Source organism: Saimiri boliviensis, chromosome X, assembly GCF_048565385.1.
Source record: "Saimiri boliviensis isolate mSaiBol1 chromosome X, mSaiBol1.pri, whole genome shotgun sequence".
Lineage (NCBI taxonomy): Eukaryota > Metazoa > Chordata > Mammalia > Primates > Cebidae > Saimiri > Saimiri boliviensis.
Window position 1 is genome coordinate 48745892 of NC_133470.1, and position 12413 is coordinate 48758304.

The following is a 12413-nucleotide window of genomic DNA, read 5'->3' on the forward strand; positions in this document are numbered from 1 at the left end:
CTCCCTCCTCAGACCAGACTGAGGGAAAAATCTGATAGATTTTCAGAAGATGGTCATGGTTTCTCGGTGTCACAAGAAGTCCCGGCATTCCACGCCCTCCAAAATCCTGATTCAAATCTTTCCAATCACATTTGCTGCTTGCTCCCATTAAAAAGTGATCACTCCAAAAAAATTAGTCGGGTGGGGTGGCATGAGCCACTACTCCCAGCTACTCAGGAGGCTGAGGCAGGAGAATCGCTTGAAGCTGGGAGAGAGGTGGAGGTTGCAGTGAGCCGAGATTGCGCCACTGCACTACAGCCTGGGTGACACAGCAAGACTCCGTCTCAAAAAAAAAAAGTGATCACTCCTATTTTTTTGACACCTACTGTATACCAAGCCCTGTGTTGGATGCTTTGTATATAGTATCTAAGGAAAATTTCCCAGAACCCTATCAGGTAGACATGACTATTCTACCTGGGACTGTATTTTACCTGGAACATTATTTTATAGAGAAGAAAATTGAGGCCCACGGATATGAATTGAGCAAGGAGGTCCAAAGAGTCAGAATTTGGCTGGGCACGGTGGTTCATGCCTGTAATCTCAGAACTTTGGGAGGCTGAAGCAGGCAGATTATCTGAAGTCAGGAGTTTGAGACTAGCCTGGCCAACATGGTGAAACCCTGTCTTTACTAAAAATACAAAAAAAAAAAATTAGCTGGGTGCGGTGGCAGGTGCCTGTAATCCCGGCTACTTGGGAGACTGAGGCAGAGGTTGCAGTGAGCTGAGATCACACCATTGCACTCTAGCCTGGGTGACAAAGAGTGAAACTCTGTCTCAGAAGGAGTCAGAATTCAAACCCAAACCCGTAAGATTTCCAAACCCAGGCTTTTTCTATTGCCAATGGTTGACAAATGTTGGTGTACAAACTTGGTGTATTCAGAAAATCTGCAGCAGTTAAAATTCAGATAGTACTGCTGTTCAAGAAGGTGGAATGTATTTGTCTCCTCTAACTCCTAAGACTCCACAAAATAGAAGGATCAAGGGTATAAACTCACAACTCCAAAGAAAACTGGAGGAGGTCCCATCAATGGGGGAGAGATTTCAACAACTTTCTGGCAAGCAGAAAGCGGGTGGGAGGGATGGTAACTGAGAAATCAGGGCAGGGAAAGGCATGAGCAGAGTCCACATGTAGGAAGAGATCCACTGGGAGAGAGCTGATCTACCCTGCCAAATCCTGGAGAGGTGCAGTAAAGGTATCCTGATGGTGGGAGCAAGACATAAAGCCTCAAACATAATTGAAAGTGTGTGTTAGAACAGTTAACACCCCCCAACCTTCCCCTTATCTCTCCCATGCTCACAGGCAGAAATCACACGAGCCAAGTATCTACACTCCAGCAAAGTATCAGAGGGTTCTCCAAAGAAACCAAACAGTTCCAAAGCAAAGGCCTCTATTTTCTGTACTTAAAGGTCCTCCAGCAGATTGTACAGGTCCTTACTCAGTCACTTTAAAGGGAAGTCTAATAGTGGGCTTGACAAATACCTGCCCTTACACAGGGCTCCAAATCAATCAACTTTTAATTTTATTTACTTTTAAAATAGAGACCAGGTTTTGCCGTGTTGCCCAGGCTGGTCTCAAACTCCTGGCCTCAAGCGATTCTCCCACCTTGGCCTCCCAAAGTACTATGATTACAGGCGTGAGCCACAGTGCCTGGCTCAACTTTTATTGCGTTCTCCTTAAATCAATGGGCCAGGCTGGGCGCAGTGGCTCACACCTGTAATCACAGCACTTTGGAAGGCGGAGGCGGGTGGATCACCTGAGATCAGGAGTTCGAGAGCAGCCTGACCAACATCATGAAACCCCGTCTCTTAGGTGGGTGTGGTGGCGCATGGCTGTAATCCCAGCTACTCTGGGGAGACTGAGGCAGGAAAATCGCTTGAACCCAGGAGGCAGAGGTTGCAGTGAGCCAAGATCACACCATTGCACTCCAGCCTGGGCAACAAGAGCAAAACTGTTTCCAAAAAAAAAAAAAAAAAATAGATTGATAGGTTTGAACATTTGTGAAGAGGTACGCTAATAGACTTATAAATGAACTGATGAAACAAGCGGAAAAAACTAAGACTAGGCACATTTCAAGTATGGAAAAACAAGCAATTATTAAAATCAGGAATATAAAAAAATAAAGAGTTAATTATAGTATACTTCTTGGCTCTGTAGTGACTACTGATTTACTAGGAATTGGGATATAAACATATTGGAAGAATGAAGGGAGGGAAAGTAGGGTGTGTGTGGAGGGAACAGAAAGGAGGTAAATCCTGTTCTACCATAAGATGTCGAGAGATAATGTCTCAAATTGCTAAGTTAAGAAATAATGGTGCCGGGTGCCATGGCTCACACCTGTAATCCTAGCACTTTGGAAGTATAAGGAAGGGCGGATCACTTGAGGTCAGGAGTTACAGACCAGCCTGGCCAATATGGTGAAACCCAGTCTCTACTAAAAATACAAAAATTAGACAGGTTTGGTGGCAGGCGCCTGTAATCCCAGCTGCTTGTGAGGCTGAGGCCTCAGGACAACTGCTTGAACCTGGGAGGCGGAGGTTGCAGTGAGCTGAGATTGCATCACTGCACTCCAGCCTGGGCATCCCAGCGAGACACTGTCTAAAAAAAAGAAAAAGAAAAAGAAAAAGAAATAATGGTATAAGCATATGATGAACCATGGTGGTCCGTCAGTTAAAAATCCTTTCAGCTACAAGTAACAAAAAACCCAAGTGGCAGTGGCTTAAAAACATACAGCTTTATTTTTATTTTTTCAGTTAACAGGAAGTGTGGCATGTATTCAGCTGCTCAATGATGCCATCAAGAAATTGGGTTGTCTTCATCCTCGTGCTCATCCCCTCATGATCAAAAGATGGCTATCACAGCTCCAGACGGCATGACTATATTCAAAGCAGAAAGAACGAAGGGGACAACATCAGCTATGTGTCCCTCTGCTCAGGAAAGCAAACACTTTTTCTGAAGGCCTGCAGCAAACATCTCACTGGCCATAGCCAGGTCGTGTAGTCATCCTTAGCTGCAACGGAGGCTAAGAAATTATCTGGCTCTTCAGCCTCTGAGTGGGAGGTGGCAAGGAACAAGGGATTTGGAAATACTTGCCTCTAGGGAGCAGGACTTGCAGTGGGGAGTAGAACAGGATATTGCTGGGTTTTATTAGGCATCTTTCAGCATATTTTATTCTTTTAAGCATGTATATGTTTTCCTTTGATAAAAAATAAAAATTAGGCTGTGCGCAGTGGCTCACACCTGTAATCCCAGCACTTTGGGAGGCCGAGCCAAGCAGATCACCTGAGGTCAGGAGTTCGAGACCAGCCTGGCCAACATGGTGAAACCCTGTCTCTACTAAAAATACAATTAGCCAGGTGTGGTGGCACAGGCTTGTAATCCCCAGCTACTCGGGAGACTGAGGCAGGAGAATCGCTTGAACCCAGGAGGCGGAGGTTGCAGTGAGCCAAGATCATGCCACTACACTACAGCCTGGGTGACAGAGCGAGACTCCAACTCAAAAATAAATAAAATTAAACTGAATTAAAAAATAAAGTGTTAACGGTTTCTATGAAAAAAGAAATATTAAAGATAAGAGCTGGTAATACTTTTCTATCTCTAGAGCAAAGGATAGCAATTCACCCTGGAAGCAAACCTACCAGAACAGCCTCTTTACTTAGAATGAGGTATCTCAGGTATCCACCTACTGATCTTAGAGAAAATTGTGCTATCACTATTAACTTGAATGTGGCTGGTGGAAACCAGGACAGCTCTGTGTAGCAGCTAACATGGGTTGACTGTGGTTAGACAGTCTTGGTGCAATTTCCTGTCTACCATTTATTAGCTCTGTGACCCTGGGCGAATGACACCCAGGAGCATCACTTTCCTTGTTTATGAAATGAAAGTAACTCAAGTGCCTGCCACAGAGTAAGCACTCAGCAAATATCCACTATGATTAAAATGTTAAATGTTCTGTGTGCTGATATAATCTGGGTGTCTTTTACAGTACTATGCTTCCACTGAGTTAATTTTGTATCCTAAACATGAATTGGGACTAGATTCATGTTTAGTCCCACTTCATATTGGGACTAAAATGCCCAACTGAAAATTGTTTGTTTTTGAGAGATATGTGTGCATATTTTTTCTCAGGACTTTGCTCATAGAAGATACTCCATTGGGACCACATCAGGAGACATGCAGGCTTGAATTGCTATTGACTCCTGTTGGAGGAAGCACTGTAAAAAGGAATAAGGCTGGATTGCTGGCCCTACTATATACATGATTATTTAACTTTTTTTTTTTTTTTGAGACAGAGTTTCGCTCTTGTTACTCAGGCTGGAGTGCAATGGCGCGACCTCGGCTCACCACAACCTCTGCCTCCTGGGTTCAGGCAATTCTCCTGCCTCAGCCTCCCGAGTAGCTGGGACTACAGGCACGTGCCACCATGCCCAGCTGATTTTTTTGTATTTTTAGTAGAGACGGGGTTTCACCATGTTGCCCAGAATGGTCTCGATCTCTTGACCTCGTGATCCACCCGTCTCGGCCTCCCAAAGTGCTGGGATTACAGGCGTAAGCCATCGCGCCCGGCCCATGGTTATTTAACTTTAAAACAATCTACTCTGTGACACGTGCTGCTGAGTACTGTGATGGCCTCTTATGGCTACGGGGCCCAGATCAGCACTGTGAGGCAGGCGTGTTAGAATCCCACAGAGAAAATTGATACGGGGAGTGTTATGTGGGAGCAGGAAATGCAGCTGGCCTGGGAGTGGGGAATGCAAAAATGACCTCCTCTCTTTGATGCTGAGGTGAGAGCTGGAGATCTGGATTGCAGGCAGGGAGCACATGGCAAAAACCATACAGTGGGAAGATAATCTTGCCCACACGTGGTATGAAACTGGGGGGTTATGGAGAAGGACAGCCAGTAGGCAGCCTTCCTCAGAGAGGTATGAGTGACCTTCTCCTGGAGAGGTATCTGGTATTCTTTGAAATGTTTCCTTTCTGGCCTGATAATTATCTTCTGTTATCTGTAAGATGCCAGTAAAGTTCTATTAGGCACACATACATAGACGATACTTCATCTGTAAAAAAAAAGAAGAAAAGGATGCTAGGAAAAGGCATCTTTGGAGAATAAGAATTCTGAGAAATAGGCCGGGCGTGGTGGCTCACGCCTGTAATCCCAGCACTTTGGAGGCCGAGGTGGGCAGATCACCTGAGGTCAGGAGTTCAAGACCAGCATGACCAACAAGGAGAAACCCTGTCTCTACTAAAAATACAAAATTAGCTGGGCGTGGTGCTGCATCCCTGTAATCCCAGCTACTCGGGAGGCTGAGGCAGGAGAATCACTTGAACTCAGGAGGTGGAGGTTGCAGTGAGCCGAGATTACGCCATTGCACTCTAGCCAGGGCAACAAGAGTGAAACTCCATCTCAAAAAAAAAGAATGCTAAGAAATAGAAAGTGACTGTCAAAATAAAGGTATCCAATAAAAGATAAAGTCATAATATAGAATTTTAAAATCCCCAGCTACTCGGAAAATACATATGGAAAATACATATGTGAGAAGACAATCATCCAGGAGATCCAATATCCAACTAACAGGAGTTCTACAAAGAACAGAGAAAGTAAGAAAAGAAATAAAACAGCAACTTCTCAGAGCAGGGGGACATGAGTCTTCAGATTGAAAAGGCCCACCCACCAGGTGCCCAGCAAAGTAAATGAGGGAAAACCCCACTGCTGGGCACATCATTGTGACATTTCAAAACACTAAGTATGAAGAAAAAAATTAAGTTTCCAGATGTAGAGAAAACAGGTTGCCAGCAAAGGAATGAGAATAATATTAGCATGGGACTTCTAATTAGCAACACTACATGATAAAGCAGTATCTTCAAAATTCAGAGGAAAAATTATTTCTAAGATAGAATTCTAAAGCTAAACTATCATTGAAATATGAAGGTAAAATAATGATTACATATTCAGATATGTAAAGACCCCAAAATTTACCTTTTTTAAGAAGTTACTTGAAGATGTTCTCCAACAAAATGCACAATGTATCAGTCAAGATTCTTGGATGCAAGTAACAGAAGCAGACTCTAGTTAAGCAGAAAAGAGATTTATTTTATTTTTAAGATGGAGTTTTGCTCTTGTTGCCCAGGTTGGAGTGCAATGGCACAATCTCGGCTCACTGCAACCTCTGCCTCCCTGGTTCAAGCGATTCTCCTGCCTCAGCACCCCCACCCCGAGTAGCTGGGATTAGCATGCGCAACCATGCCTAATTTTTTGTATTTTTAGTAGAGATGGGGTTTCTCCATGTTGGTCAGGCTGGTCTTGAACTCCTGACCTCAGGTGATCCGCCTGCCTTGGCCTCCCAAAGTGCTGAGATTATAGGCGTGAGCCACCGCTCCCAGCCTAGAAAAGAGATTTATTATGTATGAAGTTATCGGGTAGCAGCTCATAGAAGTCTGGAGAATCAGGCTGAGAACATGGAGTGGGAGCAAGGCAGGCAGGCAGGAGGAACCACAGCTAAGGGCCTACTGTAGAAATAGCCCGGTTAGAAGGCCGCTGTTGGCCCCCTACTACTCCTACCAGTGGACCTGATCCTGCTCGCACATGCCACTGCAAAGGAGCTCCAACCATTCTCACATCTGTTGTTTTGGTTTATTTGTTGTGGACTTCAGAGTCGCTATCCTCACTGCCATTCTTCTGCCCAACTTAGTGAGCCTCTCCAGTGTAATTAATCTATGTATACTTTCAATCCATCTTCCGTATGTTTATTTAAATGCATATCCATGAAAATACATAGTGTTTTTTTACATTTCTGTAAATGGAATTATGCTATGAATACCATTCCGTTTCTTACATTTTTTCTCTCAATGCTGGGGATTTTGGAGACCTGTCCATGTGGCTATATGTAAATTTAGTTTATTACTTTTGTTTTCTAGTTTTCCATCCTATGAATATACAGTTTGCTTATCCCATCCCATGGTGATGCACACCCGATTGCTTGTGATTCCTCACTACCACAAACAGCGCTGCAATGAACAACCTCGACTATATTTTCTTAGGACCTGTGTATAAGAATTTCTCTGGAATATATGCCCAGAAGCGGGATTGCTGGGCTGTAGGCTATACACATACTTAATTTCATGGGTACTGCCAAACTCTCTCTGGAATCCCTGTACCAGTTTACATTCCCACTCACGGTTGTCCTTTCCCTCACATCCTCATCAGCACTTGATAATATCTAACTTTCTATATGCTACCATTCCTATAGTGACTTCTTGTTATTAATTTCATTTCTCTATTAGCAGAGTTGAAAAAATCTCTTAATATATTCAAGTTTCCCCTTGTGCAAACTCATGTTTCCCCTTCTACAAATTATTCTTCATATCCTATGCCCATTTTCCTATTAGGTTTACTATCTTCCTTTTCTATTTATTAATCTTTTGTCAGTTTTAAACATTACAAATATATTCTCCTAATCTATCATCCTTTTGTTAATTTTGTATATTCCTGGCTTCTTGTTGTTGTTGCTTCCAGATTCAAATCCATGAACAGAGTGTTCAGCCCTTGTTGCCTGGCGGGCCGGGAAAGAAAGTATCTGACCACCATCAGTTTCCATAGTGGGAAAAAGGGCCATGCCTCCCAATGTGGGAGGGATTCCCCCAAAAAACGCCATGGGAAATTAGATGCTAGAGAACAGCAGAGTTCACTCCTTTGGTCGTCCAACATCCACATATAGCCTTCCTCCTGTAGTTATGAGTTAAAAAAAAAAAAAGCTTCCACCTAATACAGTACAAATATACCTCATATAACCAAACATGCACCCATCCCCTTTCCAGAATGAGATAACCAAAAACATAAATTAGGTGCAAGCAATAGAAAACCCAACTCAAGCTGTCTTGAATAGTAAATGCAATTCATTGGCTCACTTAACTGAAGAGTCCACGGGCAGGGAGACTTCAGGTATGGCATGATCCGGAATATGGTTCCATTTCTGATTCCTTGGCTCTGCCTCCTCCGTTTGTCAGCTCCATCCTCAGGGAGGCCTTCCACATGTTCACAAGATGGCTAACAGCGGCAACCATGCTACATGCTTCGTTGTTCTTATCCAAGGGAAGACAGGTCATCTCTCTCAAAAGCTGAACAAAAGTCCTAAGCCTCATTGTGATTGGGTCATCCCTGAACCAATCATCACTGTGGCTGGGAGGGTGAAATTACTCAGATCAGTTTATACCAGTAAAGGCCGACACCTAGAGCTGGTGGTGGGCTCAACCCCACTCACATCCCATAGTTGACATACAGCGGGGGAGGAGTGGAATGGATGCTGCAGAACAACTACAATGTCCACTACAAGGGAGTAAACTAAGAAAGAGGAAGATATGGGGTCCAAGAAAGATTGGGTCCAACCCAAAATAATGAAAGGACGTCCCAGGATGACAGCTGTGCCGCAGGCCTACAGAGCAATCAGTCCAAATTGGAACAGGAAGACGAAGAACTCCAGGAAGAAGGTATCTGGGGGAAAAAGGGGATTCAAATGATTTTATACTTTCCTTGAGAATTTGGAGTAACTTAAGAAGCTGATAAAATCGGACAATGCAAGGAAAAAAAGAAAGACAATTAGAAACTCTAAGAAAAAAAGCTGTATAAGAAAAGCAATGTAATCCTAATATACTAATTGGATCTTTCTGGAACAATATTTACATCATCATAATAATATAAACACTTTATTGCCCTTAAACTTTCAGAATGACTTACTGGTAAAGTATGGATGACTTAATTATGGTTATAGAACAAAGTGTAAATATTATTAACCTTGTTAATATAAAAGTAAAAGTGCAGATGACAGAAGTTAAGAGGGAGAAGGGGGAGAGTAAGTCTATAGTTAAGGGTAGAAAGATGAGGAATAGAGGATATATAATTAATGACATGCCTATACTGGAGGCATGGGAAGGGCATTTGGGTGGTATAAACAGCAGGAAGTTAATAATGACTAAAATTGATCAACAAAAGTTGATAGACTGAAAAATCTTTATATTGGCTGGGTGCAGTGGCTCACACCTATAATCCCAGCACTTTGGGAGGCCAAGGCAGACCAATCACCAGAGGTCAGGAATTCGAGACCAGCCTGGCCAACATGGTGAAACCCCATCTCTACTAAAAATAAAAAAATTAGCCGGGCATGGTGGCACATGCCTGTAATCCCAGCAACTCAGGAGGTTGAGGCAGGAGAATTGCTTGAACCCAGGAGGCTGAGGTGGTAGTGAACCGAGATTGTGCCGCTACACTCCAGCCTGGGTGACAGAGCGATACTCCATTTCAAAAAAAAATTTTGAAAAATCTGTATATTATTTAGAGATATGAAGACAACTGCTGGGAAAAACAAACAAACAAACAAAAAAAACAAAAAAACAAAACAAACAAACAAAAAAAAACAAAAAAAAAACACCAGTAGATTTCCAGGTCAAGATGATAGACTTACCATGTGTTTTTCTCCACTCCCTCCTGAGACTCTGCTAAAATCATTGTAAAGGGATTAAAAAGGGTACAAATACACAATGATGAAGAGAGTGGGAACAGGTCCTTCACCAGAAGAGAGATTTCAACAAATTTCTGGAAGATAGGAAGCAAATGGAGGAATGGTGACTGATGGAGCATGGTAGAGGAAGCCACAGCCTGGAGTATGCATGGAGGTGATGCTTCAGAGGAAGGAGTTGCTCTTTCTCTGCAGAAGCCTGGAGTGTCTTGGTCTTGACAATGCCAGCTATGATGAAGGATGGGAGTAAAATGTGGGGCTGAAAATAGGGATTTTAATGGGAAGGATGCATATCAAACCATGAATCCCCTCCCCTTCTTCTGTGCACAATTCACAGCAGCCAGGTAGCTACTCATTAGGCAAAAACCAGAGGGTTCTTCACTACAGCAACCAAACAAACTCAGAGAAAAGACATTAGCATTCCGGCACTCGGAGATTCTGCAGCATAGCAAGTTAGCTCTCTTCTGGTCATCCTTAAGGAAGGCCACCAGTTGCCTACCCCTTCTCCCATACACAGAGCTTCTGATCAGATTTTTATTGCTACATTCTTAAATATCAGCCAACAACTATGGATCACTAGGCATCTGAGAACATACTGCAACTGGAAAGAGACCAAAATAAGTAAACAAGGGGAAAAAAAAAATCACAAATGAAATAGATATTTCAAAAAATAGAAGGAAATATAAAAATACCTCTATTATTCTCAGATTCAAGATGATAGTACATCCATAAAACAAGAACAGAATGCAGTAAGAAAGGAAAAGAGAACAGGAGTGAATACTAAAATTTAAAATGTGATTGCCACATGAAAAGACATGCAATAGAAGGGTTGAAAGATAAAGTTAAATCTTCTTTCAGAAAGTCAAAACAAAAGGAAGAAAGGGACAAAGCTAGGGAGGGACAGAGGGAAAGAGGAAGGGAGAGAGAGATGAAAAATAGGAGAGTGGATAAAAAATTACAAAAAATAATTCAGGAGATCTAACATCTAACATTAAGGATTTCCAGAAAGAGAATAAAATGGAGAAAAGGAATAGATCAAAGACATAATATGTGAGAATTTCCCAGAGTTAAAAGACTTCAAAATGAAGGGATGTAGCAAATGACCAGCACGATGAATGACAAAAGACCTGAAACCTAAACACATAATTATGAAGTTTCAGAATACCAAGAATACAATTCTTAAAAAATAACAGGAGGAGGGATGGATGGAATAGAAGTACTTTTCCCTATACTTCCCACCAAGTACAGCTAAAATTGGACTTGGACATTATGTATAAACATAAGATTCTGAAAGGTGGATAGAAGGCGAAAAACTGGGTAGGGAACTTGGTAGCAGAGAAGTGACATACTGGTGAGTTCCCTGAGTTTGTTTTTTGTCTCATATATCCCAGACTTAGGGCTGGAGGAGCCAACAATTACATAATAACTGCTCTAACACCACAGAAGAAAGCTGTAGTCCCACTCCCATCCCACCATCAAAGGCCAAGAGGGAAGCTTAGACTTCCACCCTCACTAGCTTTAAGTGGTCACCCCTCTCCCTTTCTGCTGGGGTGGTGTCAGAGAAGGTTGCATAAACAGCTGGAACTCCCACTCCCACCTAGCAGTAACTAGGAAACCCTCCTCGTAAGGTATCAATGGAAAGTGAGTGGGGAATCTGGACTTCCACTCCCACCTGGCAGTAATGAGGTAGTGTGCCCTCTCCATTGTCAGAGTGGTGTCTGAGGAAGCAAGCGAAAACCGAGTATTGAAATAAGATCTAGCATCTCATAACACAATACCAAAAATGCCCAGTTTCAATCAAAAGCACTCATCAAACCAAGAACCAGGAAAATATCAACCTGAATGAGAAAAGATGCTCAATATACACAACACTGAGAAGACAGAAATGGTAACATTATCTGACAAGAGCTTTTAAGGAACTATCATAAAAATGCCTCAACAATTTGCTTAAACATGCTTAAAACAAGTAGAAACTGTCAGCAAAAAAACCCAGACGATATAAAGAACCAAATGGGAATTTTAGAACTAAAAAATACAAAAAAAAAAAAAACCCACAAAACCCCAAAAACCTCAACAGATAGGCTAACAGCAAAATGGAGAGGACAGAGGAAGAAACAATCTTGAAGACAGACCAACAGGAATTACCCAATCTAGAAAACAAACCAGGGGGTGGGGGGTGGGAATAAACAGAGCCTCAGGGACCTGTGATGCTATTATAAAAGATTTAACATTTGTGTCACTGAGGTCCCAAAAAGAAGAGAAAAAGTGATGGGGAAAGTTACTTATAAAGCAATGAGACTCAGACTATCACACTTCTTATCACCAAAACTGAATGCTAGAAGAAAGTGAAGCAATGCCTTCAAAGTTCTGTGGGAAAATGACATTGCTCTTCAAACTTTACAGCCAAGTGTGAGGATGGAATAAAAATATTTTCCCCATCCTGACTAACACAGTGAAACCCTGTCTCTACCAAAAATACAAAAAATTAGCCAGGCATGGTGGCACACACCTATAGTCCCAGCTACTAGGGAAGCTAAGACAGGAGAATCGCTTGAACACAGGAGGCAGAGGTTGTAGTGAGCTGAGACTGCACCATTTCACTTCAGCCTGGACGACAGAGTGAGACTCCATCTCAAGACAAACAAACAAACAAAAAAATATTTTCAGACACGCAAAGACTCAGGAAGTCTACTTCCTATAAGACCTTTCTGAGAAACTTGACGATGTGCTCCATCAAAACAATGGAACAAGCAAATACACAAAACAAAAATCTTGGGAACCAGTTAACAGTGGGTGTAACCACAGAAAACAGTGAAGAGAAGCCCCAAGATGACAGCTATGCATCAGACCTTAGAAAGCAACTAGTGA

The 12413-nt window shown here is 42.4% G+C and overlaps 1 protein-coding gene across 2 annotated transcripts in view; it reads right to left on the bottom strand.

Moving 5' to 3' along the window:
• Positions 1–2751: 2751 nt before the first annotated feature.
• The window catches only part of SMC1A (structural maintenance of chromosomes 1A), a 65908-nt gene continuing 56246 nt past the window's right edge, over positions 2752–12413 (bottom strand). Inside the window, exons 23-24 of one of the 2 annotated variants that reach the window (XR_012515663.1) lie at positions 6014–8524; positions 2752–2912 (exon numbers count right to left, since the gene is read on the bottom strand). Coding sequence is in view for 1 of the 2 variants with exons in the window: in XM_039475416.2 (XP_039331350.1) it covers positions 8477–8524 (48 nt within the window). In the remaining variant the exon portion in view is untranslated. Of the gene's footprint in view, positions 2913–6013; positions 8525–12413 lie in introns of those variants that run through there. The other variant, XM_039475416.2, reaches the window with a different exon arrangement.